This window comes from Manis pentadactyla, chromosome 9, assembly GCF_030020395.1.
Source record: "Manis pentadactyla isolate mManPen7 chromosome 9, mManPen7.hap1, whole genome shotgun sequence".
In the NCBI taxonomy this organism is placed as follows: Eukaryota; Metazoa; Chordata; class Mammalia; order Pholidota; family Manidae; genus Manis; species Manis pentadactyla.
The window spans coordinates 126,363,966-126,380,712 of NC_080027.1; the positions used below are offsets into that span (position 1 = coordinate 126,363,966).

A 16,747-nucleotide genomic window follows, 5' to 3' on the forward strand; every position below is an offset into this window, starting at 1 on the left:
TCTACACAGGTAACTCATTTACAGTACTTACCATATTCATTGTCTCTGGTAGTTACTGGAGAATAAATTGCCTTGTGACACCTCTCAAACTAATTTCCTTGAGGCATTCCCGTATTTAACATATATTCAACATTATAATAAACACGCTTTACTCCAGTCTTCCATTTAGATGCTAGGATTTCTGTTGGTCCCTCTCCCTACTCCCCCTGCTGGGGTACTTAAAAAAGAAAACCTGTGCACTTATAAAATAAAATGTGTGTTAAAATCCACATAGCATTTACCATCTTGACCATCTTTAAGTGTACATTTTTGTAAGCATGCATCCTTAAGTACACTCGCATGACTGTGCAGCCATCACCACCGACCATCCCATAATTCTTGTCATCTTTAAATCTGAAACCCAATACCTGTTAAATAATAAGTCATTTTGCCTTCCCCTCCAGCCCCTGGTAACCACCATTATACTTTCTGTCTTTATGATTTTAACTATTCTAAGTACCTTGTGTAGGTGGAGTCATAGTATTTGGCTTTTTGTGACTGGATTATATTACTTAGCCTAATGTTCTCAATGCTCAGCCCTGTTGTCGCATATTGAAGAATTTCTTTCCTTTTTAAGGCTGAATAATATTTCATTGTAGGAATATTGGTAAGCTGTTCATCAGTAGATGGGCACTTGGGTTGCTTCCATGTTTTAGCTGTTGTGAGTAATGCTGAATGAATATGGTTGCACAAATAGTCCCTTCCTGACCCTCCTTTCAGTTCTTTTGGTTAAATACCCAAAAGTGGAGTTGCTGGGTCATACGGTAATGCTAATTTTAATTTTAAAGGAGCTTCCAGACTGTTTACCGCAGCAGCTGAGCCGTTTGGCATTCCCAGTAGTGCACAGGGCTCCACTTTCTCCACATCCTCACTGACACTTCTGGTTTTTTATTGGTAGCCATCCTAATGGCTGTGTTGTGTATCTCGTAGTTTTAATTTGCTTTTCCTTAATGATTAGTGATGTGCAGCATCTTTTTGTGCTATTGGCCATTCATACATCTTCTCCGATGTGCACTTTTTACATCTTTTAAGTCATTTGGCACATTTGGCCTGATAAGAGTTATCTGTATGTTCCTTCTAGACTTAGGAAATGGGAACAGCAAGCGGTCTTGTCTTTGAGATCAATATAATCAATCAGAGGGGTTGCACATGCTGGGGACTCAGTAAATATTTACTGCGTGAAGACTAAGCTCTCTGGGGTGGAGATTTGTTTAAAGCTGCTTGCGAACAGTATCTGAGCTGGAGCTTTGTGATTTGTTCTGACATAGTCCTCTGAGAAGGTGCTTTCAGTGAAGTAACTCACAATGAAGGTTTTCATATTTTTAAAGTCTGTAGTTTGTGCAATCTAATTTTTTTTTGTTTTTGTAATTTTAGGTAATTAGGAAATAACATACAAAATGGCTGGAAGTCAAATAAATATCCAAAGAAGAGTTTAGGTTCTTCAACAAATTCTGTTTAAAAATAACTGCTGCCACAATGTCAGTATATCCTGCACATAACAGGAATAACAACGATAGCCTTGGAGTTCCCTCTTCCCAGCAGAGTACCCACAGCAGCAGGCTTAAGCTGCATTTGAAATCAGACATGTCAGAATGTGAAAATGATGATCCATTACTGCGATCTGCAAGTAAAATCAGAGACATAAATAGTACTTATGTCATTTCTGCCTGTGAAAAAACAGGAGATATGCCCCTTACCCCAAACCCCGTAGGTAGATTGACACTTCAGAGAAGAGTTACAAGGAACAAAGAATCGTCTTTGCTTGGTAGTGAGTTGGGAGACACAACTGAAAAAACAGAAACACATCTTATGTTACAGCGTCGTGCTAACGATTCTCTGGACAAGTGGAAAACAACACAGAATGTGGGAGGTGGAATAGAAGATGATTGTGCTGCACGGGAAACTAGTACCAATGTAAAGACTGTAAATGATAAGTCTTTTGTTGCATCTTCTGTACCTTTAGCTGAAAACCCAAAGGACATTGAAATGGTGGCTAATGAAAAATATAATGAAACATTTCCTGCCCTCAGTGGGACAAATGAGACTGTCACAGTGAAGTACAGCAGAGCACCCACTGGTTCCCAGAGTCGGGGTGCAGTGGTCAGGTCAGGACCCTTGGCAACAAAACCCATTCAGAGCAAGTTGGACATCAAAGTGTCAGGAACAGGAAACTTAAACCATAGGAGTTTGGGGAAAGATGTGAAAATTTTTAAAAAGTTTGAAGGCTTAGACAAAAGAACACCTACAAAATGCCTCACAGAACCCAAACTCACACTGAAGTGCAGCCTGTCTCAGCTTAGGAGCCCAGCTGCACCAACACTGAGAGGGAGGGCGCCTCGCCCTCAGGTCACTCGGAAGCCAAGAAGCTCTGTTCTTGCAAGTGAAAGGGGAGGGTCCCTGGAAAATGCATGCCCTCCTGATGAAGGAACTGCAGTTCAGAGCCCCTGTCCAGGAGCAGACCCCCTAAAAGGAGAGAACAGTCAAGTGAGAGTGGCAGTTCGCGTAAGGCCTTTCAGCAAGAGGTAGGTCACACCTCTTTAAATTCTAATGCCAAGTTCGTGCCTGTCTAATTTCTGCCTGCTTTGGAAAGCCGGTGTATTCATGCATCTGGAAACCTGTTGGTAATGTTCTTAGGTAGTGAGAACTTCCAGGTTTAGCTGTAGTATGTTGATTATTTTTGATGACTGTCTATAAAATTTAAAAATTGAAATCATATTTTGCAGATGTAAATTTCTCTGGATAAGCTGCTTTTGAAAAGTCTAAATGACTTAAGTCTCTAATGCAGTCTTTCAAATCTGCAGTGTACGATGGGGTCTTCTACTTTTCCCCTTGAAAAGAACCCTAACAGGTCACTCGTGCCGAGGTTCTTCCAAAACCCTTTCCGGAGTGGTGGTCATCCTCACCCTCATCTCTGATACACGGTGGTTATAAATGCAGTAATTGATTAGATTGGGGGTTGATGGCAAAATAATCTCTCTCCAAAATGATTGTGGGTGAGACAGTCACAGATTATGGGTAGGGTTGAAAAAGCTGGACATGACAAAATGGGAATGTGATAGCTAATTATTTGAAAGTATTTCATAGGATGACTAAAAAACCTGAGTCAATAGTTTTTAACTTCATTGTGTATCTAGGCAAGTTAGAAGGGCATATGGTGACACCGCAGTGCGGGCAGGAACCAGTAGTTTGAATCTGAAGGCTTGGTTTAACAAGGTTTCCTTGAACTAGGCGAATTCTACAGTGCTATAAAGCCTTTTAGTGAAAATGTGGGGTTAGTGATGAAGGGAGAATTCGGGGTGAGTTGGTCGGGAGAGTGGGGAGACCTAACAGGAAAGGCTCAAGAACCGTGGTGGGAGGCGGGGTGACAGAACAGCTGCTGGGGCCGGACCCGTGGTGAGCGGCAACCCTGATGAGAATGCAGTGGGGGACCCGGTGCCCCAGACCCGCCTCCACGCCTGGTGAGCTGGACCAGGGTGCGGGCCTCTGGTCGGCCTGAGGAGGCCGGTGGTTTCCAGGATGGATTCTGGTCTGAAGGGGGCAGAGAGAGATCTGGCGCCAGACAAGGACTGAGTGTTTTTCTGCAGATCTGCAGTAAGTGAAAGATTTCTACCAGAGTCTGAGATGGGAGATGGATGGACGTGTAGCTCCGTGATTTTCAGAGAGAGCATCTAAAGCAAGGAGGGTCTTGTGGATTAACAGTAACAATAGCTAGTAACCAAGAGACTTATGGCTCAAAAGTATGTTTAACTGAGTTTGTTGAAATTGTATTTGCATTTTATGCCATTTTTATGTAGATGTGTACCTCCAAAATTTCTTTACATGAACAATAAGTTTCCAGATTTGAGCTAAAAAGTGTATATATAGGTGGATTATAATAGGTGGGATGGGAAACGGTAGAGCTCAAGAGAAAAAGGAAAATAGAAAATCCTGTAAAAATAGGGTAGGTTTTCTGGACAAGCAGCCTGGAGCTCCATTTTTCCTTTGCGTGGTGGCACTGGAGTACAGGAAATATATTTTGGAAACCCACTGTAATTATGTTTGCTGATTGACATTTTCCGCTGAAGGATTATCTTGCTCTGGACGGATGTTACATTGAACTAGTTGGGAGGTCCTTATTATATTCTATGGTAATAATGCTCAAAATAATTAAGGCAACTTGTTATTTTTCTTTGTGTTTCTTTTTAAAGAGAGAAGATTGCGAAAGCCCTCCAGGTGGTCTTCCTGGCTGGGGAAGAAGTTGCTGTGGAGCGTCCTGACATGAAACAAGTTTATGGCTTCACCTACGATGTTTCATTCTGGTCTTTCGATGAGCGTCACCCTCACTATGCTGGCCAGACAACCGTTTATGAGACTCTAGCAGCACCGCTCCTAGAACGAGCCTTTGAAGGCTACAATACCTGTCTCTTTGCCTATGGTCAGACTGGCTCTGGAAAATCGTATACGTAAGTTTTATGACAAATAATAATTACTCAGCAAGGCTTAAATCTTTTGTGAAAAGCAGCGTGGTTTGATAGAAAGAATGTAATTTTGAAGGCTCACATATCTGGTCTCAAATCTCATCCGTTTTACATGCTAGTTCTGCAAACTTGGGCAAGTTACTTAACCTCTGGGCTTCAGTTTATGCATAAGGTCCTGTTTACCTTTTAAGTATCATTAGTTCATTTTACTGTAAATTATATTTCTGTGTAAATGAAGCCCAGAGAGGTTTTGTAAGTATTACTGTGAGAATGAAAAGTGGGTCATCTAATAAATGGTATGGTAATAGTCCTTGTCCTAGAGGGAAACACCCAGAGGTTTCATAGCAGCTGACATTCACGGAGTTCTTACTAGAGCTCAGGCACTGTGCTAAGGCTCAGCTTGTACTTTTGCACAACCACCCTCTGAATTCTGTAGTTCTTATTTATTCCTGTTTTACAGAAGAGGAAATTGAGGTTTCCTGGGGTAAGTATCTTGCCCTAGGTCACAGAGGAAATAAGTAGCAAAATCAAGATTTGAACTCAGGGCAGATTGACTCCAGACCCCAGGTTCTTAGATATTCATGATGACATTTAATTAGCTTATTCCCCATTTCCTCCCTACCCCAATTCCCCAAAAAGAATTACAAAAAACTGGTTTTACTTTCCCCATTCATAATGTATTTTCCAGGATGATGGGATTTAATGAAGAACCAGGAATAATTCCCAGATTTTGTGAAGATCTTTGTGCTAAGGTAGCCAGAAAGCAAACCCAAGAGGTATGTTCTCATCGTATCTGCAAGCCTTTACATTAGACTAGAAACCAGTCCAATCAAATTAAAATCAGAGTCATGGCCACTCAAGAAGTACTCAGTGGAAGATGTGGTTCTAATTTCTAGACCACTTCCCTGCAGAACAGTGGGGTATGGAGAGAGGGTGGGGATTCTAAATTCATGCTTGTTTAGAATGGTGGGATCATCTCTTCTATCTTCCCCAGCTTTCTCTGCCTTATTTGATGTCTGAGCATGGCTCCCGCTGGTTAAGCACCATTCCACGCGTCTGCATGGTCAGGCAGGCACACAGGCTTACCTAAAGGCAGTAGGTGTAAACTTCAGGACAACATGAAGCAGAGAGAGAGTGGTGAAGCAGGAGTTTGAACCAGATTTGACTTCAGAAGCTACTCTTTTCCCACTGCCGTCCACTTGAAATGTCTCTGCTGGCTTCCCTTCTCACTTAATCAGACATTCAGCAAGTATTTGGTGAGCGTCTGCTGTCTGCCAGGCAGTCTGTTAGACCACTTCTCCCCAAATTTGCTTGATCATAAGAATCAACACTAATGTGTCAGAGGCTCTGTGTGTGTGTGTACATACATGTACTTGCTAAAAATCTCTTCTGGAGGTTGTGATTCAGTTGGTCTAGGGTAGAGCCTGGGAATATATAATTTTCTTACTTTCCCTTAGGAATTCTTATGATAAGGGAAGTTGGGAAAATATTGTGCTAGATTTGGGAGTATGGAGTCAAAAGCCTCAGTCCCTGTAGTTAAGAGATTGTAATGGAGAAATGGGGCAGTAAATAGCCAAGTGCAATCAATTACATGTTAAATAAATTAAATACAGTGATAGAATAAGAACAGCATGCTGTGAGATATGTAAGCTTGGTAGGAGACAGATTTTTCTTAGAGAAGGGAACAACTCAGTTTATTTATTTTTTTCAACTTGTCTTATTTTTGAAGGAAACAACAGTTACTAGCTTGGAGAAGGGGGGAAGGACATTCTAGGCAGGGGGAGCAGCATGTACTAAGATTCAAAAGCAAGAAAGTCGGGAGCCTTTGGGAATCTATGAATTGTTTGCTTTGCTTTATGCTTGGAATTTGAGGGTGGAGGGTGATAAGAGATGAAACTGGGAGGCAGGCAGAACTCGGCATGAAGGGCTTCATGAGCCATGCTTCCAGGAATCCAGCAGGCTTGGGAAGGATTTTAAGCAGGGACGTTAAATGATCATACTTGCTCTTAGAAAGAAAAAAGGTGCTCTGGTTGCAGTGTGGAGAGTGGATTGAGGGGAAGGAGAGCTGGATGCAGGGAGACCAGTGTGGGATTTGTAGGCCACTTGGGGAAGGCGCGGCCAGGACCGGGACTAAGGTAATGGCAGTAGGGCTGAACAAGGGGCGCACGATGGAGTGTGGATGTTGGAGAAAGACAGTTTGAATCCAAACTCCATCATTTTAGTAGAAGCGTGACCTTGAACACTTTACTTCTCTCCAGGCCTCAGCACGGAAAATAAGGAAGATGGCGATGATACCTTTCTCAGAGGCTCGTTGTGAGGATTAAATGGTTGAAGTTTATGTAAAAGGTTCTGAATAGTGCTTGGTACCTAGTGGGCCCAACTCAGTCATTGTGATTGTGTCAACTTTGGAATTATTCAGGGTGGTAGAGGGTAATAGTGTGGACGCGGGTGATAGAAGGTGGTGTAGCCAGCAGATGGCAGGAGCCTCAGAGCAGAAGAGAAAGTATGGTCCTTTACCGTGTGTACCTAAACAGCTTTCCCAGCTCATCTCCCCTTACATTTTCATCTCTAAGACTCCCTGGAGCCCCCAGAGCACAGTCCAGTCTGTTTATCTGGAAGTGCTTTGTTTTTCTCCCATGCTGCTGACCATGTTCTCTGTCTTGTGTCCCTCATGTACTGGACTGCATCTCTGATTAGACTGTGCGTTCTTTGAGGATGAAGACTATATCCGGCTCATCTCAGATTCTCCCGCAACACCTAGAGGGTGCTTTGTGCCTGGTGTGGTCCAATAAATTATTTGTGAATTGAACCTAAATCTCTTTGAGGCTCTTTTCAAGCTTCCAGTTCTGTTATTATTGGAAGAAATTAATTCCTCTAATAAGGAAACCATGCCCTCTCATGCCCTCTCGAAAAAGCTTTCTGGAAGCAAATGTTCCTCTTTCTGGCCTTTGTTCTCTGTCTTTCAGAGTCACAAGGAGGAGACGCTCAGCTCTGCTTTGTCTGATGACTGCTTTCTGCCCCAGTCAAGGATTACTAATTTAAGATCCCAATTTAAGATGAAATGTCAACACACGGGATACAGTCCACTCCGTCTCTCATGCCTCACATCCTTTTTCTCCTTGTGCTTTTGATTTGCATTTCCCTACTGACCAGTGATATGGAGCACCTTTTCCTGAGCTTGTTGGCTATTTGTATGTCTTAGTTCTCCCTTTTTGATTGTTATTTTATTTATAGTCATGATTTTTCATTTTGTTTCTTAATTTTCAATTGCTCTGTCTTATTTATTAGAGGGTACATTATATTCTCTGAAATGGAACCTCATGGTCAAGAACCTTGTCTTACACTTTGTGTCCTTCAGACCATAGCCTACAGCCATACACGTAGTAGGCAGGTACTCATTGGATTGAACTAAACCCTACCTAGAAATTAGTAAGAAATGCAAGAACTTTGGTTGTTCAAATTTAAAATATTTTTTGAGATAAAATCAACCAACTTAAAGTGTAAAATTTAGTGTAATTTAGCACATTCATAATGTGCTAACACCACTTCTATCTGGTTCCAAAACATTTTCATGCTCCTCAAAGGAGACCTTTTAGTCATTAAACATTTACAACCCATTCACCTTCCCACTACCCCTGGTAACCACGAATCTGCTTTCTGTCTGTAGAGTTTTGCCTCTTGTGGACATTTCATATAAATGAAGTATCATGTGGTATGTGACCTTTATATCAGGCTGCTTTTACTCACATAGTCTGTTGGAGGTTCATCAATGTTAATAGCATGCATCAATACTTCATTCTTTTTCATGGCCAAAAAATACTCCACTGGATGGCTACATCAGTTTTGTCTGTTCATTCATCAGTTGATGGACATTAAGTTGTTTCTGTCTTGGCAACTGTGAATAATGTAGCTGTGAACATTAGGTGGAATTTTACTATCTGAATAACTGCTTGTTGAATTTATATTCAGTTCTTTTGGGTAGATAGAAGTGAAATTGCTGGGTCATTTGGTAATTCTGTTTAAACTTTTGAGGAACTGCCAACTTTTTCCACCATGGCTGCATCATTTTACATCCCTACCAGCAATGAAGGAGGGTTCCAGTTTCTCCACATTTTCAACATTTGTTGTTTCCATTTCTTTGATTACAGTTATCCCAGTGGGTGTGAAGTGGTTTCTCATTGTGCTTTCGATGTGCATTTCCCTACTGACTAGTGATGTGGTACACCTTTACCTGTGCTTGTTGGCTATTTGTGTGTCTTCTTTGGAGAAGTGTCCACCCAGGTCCTTTGCCCATTTTTAATTGGGTTGCTTGTCTTTGGGTTGTTGAGTTGTAAGAGTTGTTTGCATATTCTGGATATTAGACCCTTATCAGATACATGGTTTGCAAAAAATGCAAGGACTTTTAAAAATAAATGACATGCTTTTATTATAATAAATAATAAATTCTGTTATAATAAATCTATGACTTCTATTCCTCCTACTAGGTCAGCTATCACCTTGAAATGAGCTTCTTCGAAGTATATAATGAAAAAATTCATGATCTTCTGGTTTGTAAAGGTGAAAATGGGCAGAGAAGACAACCAGTAAGATTAAACCTATTTATTATTTATTTTTAATTTATTTTTATAAATGCATGTAATTGTGTTCTCAAGATGATATGGCTTAAATTTTTGCTAAAATGCTATTATATGATAATTATTTGGTAGATACTTGGGATCTATAGTCTAACCACTCTGTTATCTAGTAAATAAGCTGAACATTATTGTTAGCAGAAATTAGATTAGTTATTAAATTTGGCTTCTTATTGTTTCAAGCAATATTATGTAAAAGTTAAAGATAAAATATGTGTTCCAAAATTTACTTGGACCTCTCAAGTCAAATACCACATCCCTAAAAGTCTTTAAAGACATAAAGCAATAAAAAATTTAAAAATTGTATTGTTATTATAGATATATATTTCACTGGGTTACTTAACAAATTGACATCTTAAAGATAATATTTTCCATGAAGTAGTAAGTTTCACAAATACATAAGCTTTTTAAAAACTACTATTAAAATGTAAAATTTTGGAAAGGGCCTTGGCGAGCACAAAACTAAAATCTAAAGAGGTCACTCAACTTGCCCAAGGTCGTGCAGTTTAATATTGGTAATAAGAAACTTAAACAAAACTTGACATTTTCTTCTATGACTTCAGTGTGTTTTAAAATTTCTGGTCACAAAGTTTGTGTAAAACTGAAAAGAATTTAACTGAAATTCATTGAACATATTTTAGAGAGAGATCTAAAAGCATATAAATAATAGCTACTGCAGGACTTAAGAACTAGTAAGATACTTGATGCTGTGGTAGACTGTTGGATATTGTACAAATATAGATGGTTGGTCATATAGAAACAAGCAGTTTTATGCCTTCCAAATTTGCTTTTGTGAGAATCTTTATATTTATTTCTGGGTAAAGACAAATTTCTTTAAAGTTGAAATGTAGAAAAAATCATTTAAATTACTTTATATGAAATATTTGCCATGCTCTTAATGATGTTCATGTTTGCTGCTTCTAGCTGAGAGTCAGGGAGCATCCGATCACTGGACCGTACGTGGAAGCCCTGTCCACGTAAGTGTTTGGCTCTGCGGGAAGAGCAGGGAGGAGAAAACCAGTGACTGGAATGAGTGTTGTTCTCGTTTGCCTCCCCAGCTTTGGAACCCTGGGTAACTGTTCAGGCTTCTACCCCTAGTATTATCCAATTAAATTTTCTTTGTCTTTCCAAATAGAGTATTAGCTGCTTGATTTTATATTTGTTTATATCTTTACAGCACCTGTACAGTATTAGTAATACTGAGTATGAAATACTTGATATTCCTCCCTTTCACCTCCTGCTTTCCCCATTGAGTGAAGCCTTCCCTTTTATATCTATTACTTTAAGCTGTAGAGGGGAGAACGTGCTAAGATGAATTCAGTGTTAATTTGAAACAGACTAAGAGTCATTTACTTTGTGTTTCAACACTCCAAATGCTTTTCTTAAAGGCAAGGAAAACTGATTGGCTGTGGATTCAGCTCTGTTTGATAACTCTTGGATTGTGCTGAGACCCATATACACCAACATACCCACACCCTCGTGTACACACAGGTGTACCTATGCACGTACATATGTGTTAAAGTATATCTTTTGGTCTTCTGATTTAGACTTGAATGTTATAATGTTAAGGTGCTTCATTATGTTATGAAAAATGTTACTTTTTGGTAAAATTAGAGCATTATTTCCTACCTTTAAGAATTGAGAAAATAAAACATTCTGTGAAAATTAGTATAATAGTATCTATGAATTATTCCACTATGGCATTCAGAAAGTAATTATGTAATTAAAAGGTTATTATTTTATAAGAACAAGAGTATAATCATCAGTAAAATCGATTTTGTGTTTTTACTTTTTGAAAATAGGAATGTTGTCAGTTCTTACTCTGATATCCAGGTAAGATTGATTATAGTTTGTCTTCTTTCCACTAGATAGAAAATACATAATCATAAATATAAGAATATTTCTCCTTAATTGCTGTTTGCATAAATAAAAGGTTAATCTTATTATCTTGTCACTTTATCTTGAACTCATTTTTTTGTTAAACTTTAATCAAAAGAATTACTCTTCTGAATTAAAAATAAAAATTGGCTATCATGTCAGTTTAGAGTTGTAGAAGTGGCCTTTTAAAGGTATGATTTCCTGATTCAGATTTCTGTGACAGAAAAAAATAGAAAATGGAATGTATTATTATTAAATAAACATTAATAATTTCATGTTGTAAACTAATCATGATGTGTATAATACCATATGCGCGTACCCAACTCTGTTGTTCTTTCACCTGCTCCAGTGAACTACAGTCCGCAGGCCTGACCCCCCTCTGTTCCTCCTAGAGCTGGCTGGAGCTGGGCAACAAGCAAAGAGCCACCGCCGCGACCGGCATGAACGATAAGAGCTCCCGGTCTCACTCGGTGCTCACCCTGGTGATGACCCAGACCAAGGTACGCTTTTTGCCCATTGTTTTCTTAGGTAAGATAGTAAAACTTATATTCAAGTTTAATGTTTTTCTTATTTTCTTCTTTAAATCAAAGGTGAAAGTACAGTCATATAAATACATAACATAATTGGATTTTGGGAAACATACACAATAACTCTGACTTTTGGTGTATATGGCAGAATGTTTTTTCTCACTTTTTAAAATCAATACTGATTTATCAAATATAATATGTTATTAATAATATATGGTAATTATACAGCATTTGGAAAAACATGAGAAAGTAAAAAATTTTTAAAAATTCAGCCATAGTTTCCACTACTCAAATAAAACTACTCTAAATATTTTGGTGTATAATCTTTTAGTTGTTTTACAATCATACTTCAACTCTGCAGTAATTTTATGCTATTAAAATTCTTTGCAAAATATCATTTTTCATAACTACATGATACTCTGTTGACTATTATAATTCCTCAAGTTTTTCTCTACTGTTTTAGACATTTACATTGCATTTAAATACTTTGCTACTTTACTGCTGGGATAAACATCTTTTTCTCTACTTACGATTGTTTCCTTAATATAAGTGGGTAGTTGTGGGTTTGTAAACCCTTTAAAGTCATTTCTTTTATTTTGGCAAGCACTGCTCAATGTTTTCTTGAATATTTATGCATTATAGATTATCACTGATTCAAGAGGGGTAGTTTCAAAAATAAATGAGGGGTTTGTAATCTTGTGTAACTTTCCCTTTTGAAGACATATTGATAGCAAGTCAGCAAATAACTTATGATATATTATTTCAATATCATTTTGCTACAGACAGAATTTGTGGAAGGGGAAGAACATGATCACAGAATCACAAGCCGCATAAACCTGATTGACCTGGCCGGCAGCGAACGCTGCTGCACAGCTCAAAGTAGTGGAGACCGACTGAAGGTGAATGTGGTGCTTTTCCTATTTTGATGAAACTTGTTCCTCCAGGCATTATTTTTGGAGACTACAAATTAAATATGTTTAACCAAAAAAACCCAAATTATCTTTATCTAGTTTATAGACTGCATTACTGAGGTTTAAAGAGAGAGCCGTATTTTCTGGTGATGGTGACTTTTTCAAAGGAAATTAGTAAATTTTGAGTCATAAGGAAGTTGGTAGTTTATGGGGAAAGTATTTACTTATGAGGGAAGAAATATATTTTGTGAAATACACTTATTGCTGAGCCAGTTAAATTTTTTTTCCTTTTGTATACAGGAAGGTGTGAGTATTAACAAGTCCTTGCTGACTTTGGGAAAAGTTATATCTGCACTCTCTGAGCAAGCAAACCGAAAGAGAGTTTTTATTCCTTATCGTGAATCTGTTCTCACATGGCAAGTATCTTGAAGTGTAAAGCATTGCATGAGATGTGATGGATACTGTGGGAAAAGAGCCATAGACTGACTTCCTAGAACTTTTGCACAGAGGAGAAGGGGTCTGAATTCTAGAGCTAAGATTTGAGTCTCAGCCTGGTATCCTATGAGCTATGTGACTTTGGCCAAATAAGTCGCTTAGTACTGTAGCTGTTTCTTCATCTGTAAAATGGGGATAATATCAATATCTATCTGTTAGGGTCATAGTGAGGACTAATGATTAATGTACAACTCTTAATACCCAGGGTGTGCTGTGTCAGTGTAAGTTGTCAGCTGTTAGTTACCAGTGCCTAGTGTTTGAGCATATGTGGTATCACCACACATATTCCTGCATGTGAAGTGAAATCGAATAGTTTTGTTTGCTTAGTGTGTACTGGCATACAAGTGTTCAGTAAGTGTTTTCATTAATGAATATGTATTTAATTTCAGACACACTACATTCACATCACATCTGTATAGATATAATATGCAATTCTGATAAGCATTGATACTAAGTTCTGATAAGGACTACATCTCTGCTTGACAGCAATGTCTTTGTAATTGGTTATTATAATTGCCACCTCAGCACCTATAAGGGAAGATGTGTTTTTTTTTTTAAATGCCTTTTGAAAATTAAGAGTCGTAAAATTCATTCTGCATTAATATTGACTCTTTAGTCTTATACTTTCTTTCCCCTTAAATAAGGCTTTTTTGCATATAGTAGAAAACAAAATTTTTACTTATATGTCCACCACCACTTTCAACATTTATTGAACACCTGCCTCAAAAAGTTGCAGTGACTGGAAATACAAAGATGGCCGAGACACAGAGCCCCTTTCCTGAGGTAGCTCACAGTCTAGTCCAGGGAGGGCTATCCTACTAATTAGTGAGGGTTAACCATATGTTGAAATCTCTGCACAGATTATTGCTTCATGAAACAACATAAAAAGTATAAGAGAAAATAAAGCATTCATGAGATAAAAAAATAGTTACAAATACCGAAAAAGTTCTAAATGGCATTTGAAGAGTGTAACACTATATTATATATACCCTATCGGTTTGTTTTTTGCTTTCTGGGTAATTACTAGTATTAGCTTGCTGTAGCAATGAAGTGTGATTAGCACTTATTTTCCTTGAAGGCTGTTAAAAGAAAGTCTGGGTGGAAATTCAAAAACTGCCATGATTGCCACGATCAGTCCCGCGGCCAGTGACATTGAAGAAACGTTGAGCACACTTAGATACGCCAGCCAAGCCCGCATGATAGTCAATATCGCCAAGGTCAATGAAGATATGAATGCTAAGTTAATTAGAGGTGAATATTTTTCTAAACATTTTTTAAGAATTATTTTGCAGCAGTTTTGTTCAAATATTAATTTCAGTCAAGAAAATATGCAATTTAAGAAAATGAAAGACTTTTCTTCCATGCCTATTTATAATAGATTCGGGTCATCATTCTACAGTGATGGAAGAGGGTAGAATGAAGGACAGTGGGAAAGAGACTAAGTAGTAAGGGGAAAATAATCAGAAAGACAGCATAGAAAATAGTGTGGCTAAAAGGGAAATGGCAGCACAGAAAAATAATTTTATAGACCGAGGCATAGGTGTGTGCAGCAGAAGGACAAGACGGTTATTTTCTTCCTCTGCTGACCTTTTCTCCACTGTCATCTGTTCATCGGCTCTACTCTTAGTTCATTGATCCAGAGGCTTTTGATCTTGAGTTTTTAGCTTATGCCTGACTTCATTTATGCTAACTGCTTTTTTCTATGTATCTTTTGGTAATCACCTGCTTAGGATAGACTTGAATACCTATAAGGAACCTTGATTTGTACAGTTTTCTCTTTGCTTATGTGGGACTCCCGTCTTGGTGCACTCTGTCCTCTGGCCTCTTCAGCATCAGAGGGTGAATAGACACTTCTGGGCGTGGGCCAGAGAAGAGTGAATTTGCTGTGTCTTGGTTCATGTCTCCCTTTTGGGTCCCCGCTCTTTTATAAAAGGGACTGTTTCATTAAAAATAAATACTCTGAATTCCAGCCTGAAAACTCTTTGCTCTTTATCCTACATGTCTGTAAGTAAGGCCTGCCTGGGACAACCTAGTTATGGCTGCCGTGATTGTAGGCCGGCGTAGTTAATAGTGCCCCCTTTCCTTTCTGAAAAGCGTTCTGCTTTGGGCAGTGTGTTACTTGGCCATCCTGCTGAGGAGGGGAGGGAAAATTCATTAAACGTGAGAGCTCTTTCTCAGATTAAGGCTAGGTAGAGATTTATAGGTAAAGTAAGTAGAGTAAAATTGATTTCTGCAAATGCTGTATTTATTTAGTAATATTTGAAACTTAAAATAGAAGGTTAGAGGATCATGTCTACTTTGGAAATTATTATACATCAAATCTCATGCATCTTTTTGCATATATTTAGAATTGAAAGCAGAAATTGAAAAACTAAAAGCTGCTCAAAGAAACAGTCGCAATATTGATCCTGAACGATACAGGCTCTGCCGGCAGGAGATAACATCCTTAAGAATGAAGCTTCATCAGCAGGAGAGAGACATGGCGGAAATGCAGAGGTGGAGTATAGCCGATACTTCAGATGTTCAGTGTGTGGCTGGCCTCGCTGGACTGGCAGGGGGCGCGGGGAGGGAGAGGACGGGCTTGAGCGGCACCTGGGTCTGCCTCCCACCTTCAGCGGGCGGAGCAGCCCATTCCCAGACTGTCACATTTTAAACATTCCTAAGTGGTGTCCTACTATCTGTTGACTGTCTCTTGATTCTCAGTCTTACATATTTGGATATTTTAAACACTGTTATTTTGTTTGTTTTTGAAAAGAGTGTGGAAAGAAAAATTTGAACAAGCTGAAAAAAGAAAACTTCAAGAAACAAAGGAACTACAGGTACCACTTCAACTCTCTGAACCGAGGTGGGAATTAAAGTCATATGCCTGGGGATATGCAAATACTGCATCCTGACCGAGTTGGACAAAGCGATGCCGCGAAGAGTACTAGTAAGAGAGAGCGTACATCACGGTGCTGATCACTTAGAGGCCATAGCTAGTCGGCAAGTTATAAGAAAGACAAACAGCTAGTCGGCAAGTTATAAGAAAGACAAACTGTCTAGTTCTGTTCACAAATATTAAATGTTCATGATGTGCCAGGCGACATGAACTGGGTGAATAAAATGTAGTTTTGGCTCCCAGCTTGGGATCCAGAGGGAAGTTCACAAAATGAAAATAGATGGCTGAAATGCTCAGTGGAGCCATGTGACAACTGCCATTTTTTAGGTAAAAAAGGGTTGAATCCTGGCAGTGTCATAACAGTTCAACCCTAATGAAGCAAACAGTGAATCAAAGGTAAAAGGGAGGAGACAGGAGAGGGGAATTAACTTTGATGAGGTGGTTATTAGGAAGCACTTCAGAGAGAAAGGGACGACTGAGCAATGTTATGTCAAATGAACAGGAACTTGTCAGGCCACCAAAGTCAGAACTCCTAGGCAGAGGAATGCCATGTTCAGAAGCATGGGAGGGAGAACACAGCTTGGGTGTCCAGAGAATTAAGGTGGTGGAAAGGAATGCTGGTGACAGATGAGACTGAGAGAGATGCAAGATGCAGGTCGTGACCTGGGGAGAAACTTGAACTTAGGTGACTGGAGCCTCTGAAGGGTCTTACCTGGAGGGCAGTGGCATGAGCAGGCATGTATATCAGGAAATACGTTTTCTTGTAATAGTGTGAGAGATGCATTTGAGGGAGGAAGCTGATGAAAGTCTGGGAAAGTCACTCACGTTTAGGAGGCCGTTGCTTGGTTGAGGCAAGAGGGGATGAGGGCCTGCGGGAAGACAGTGGCAGCAGGAATGGCGGGTGGAAAAGTTGGATGCGAGGTGGAAAGGG

At 39.2% G+C, this 16,747-nt stretch overlaps 1 protein-coding gene across 1 annotated transcript in view; it reads left to right on the top strand.

The window, feature by feature from the left end:
- Positions 1 to 1,430: 1,430 nt before the first annotated feature.
- The window catches only part of KIF14 (kinesin family member 14), a 46,002-nt gene continuing 30,685 nt past the window's right edge, over positions 1,431 to 16,747 (top strand). Inside the window, exons 1-12 of the mRNA XM_036909461.2 lie at positions 1,431 to 2,561; positions 4,227 to 4,481; positions 5,185 to 5,272; positions 8,981 to 9,079; positions 10,052 to 10,104; positions 10,930 to 10,960; positions 11,398 to 11,505; positions 12,315 to 12,431; positions 12,744 to 12,859; positions 14,017 to 14,189; positions 15,287 to 15,434; positions 15,694 to 15,757. Coding sequence (XP_036765356.2) covers positions 1,516 to 2,561; positions 4,227 to 4,481; positions 5,185 to 5,272; positions 8,981 to 9,079; positions 10,052 to 10,104; positions 10,930 to 10,960; positions 11,398 to 11,505; positions 12,315 to 12,431; positions 12,744 to 12,859; positions 14,017 to 14,189; positions 15,287 to 15,434; positions 15,694 to 15,757 — 2,298 coding nt within the window. The 5' untranslated portion in view covers positions 1,431 to 1,515. The remainder of the gene's footprint in view (positions 2,562 to 4,226; positions 4,482 to 5,184; positions 5,273 to 8,980; positions 9,080 to 10,051; positions 10,105 to 10,929; positions 10,961 to 11,397; positions 11,506 to 12,314; positions 12,432 to 12,743; positions 12,860 to 14,016; positions 14,190 to 15,286; positions 15,435 to 15,693; positions 15,758 to 16,747) is intronic.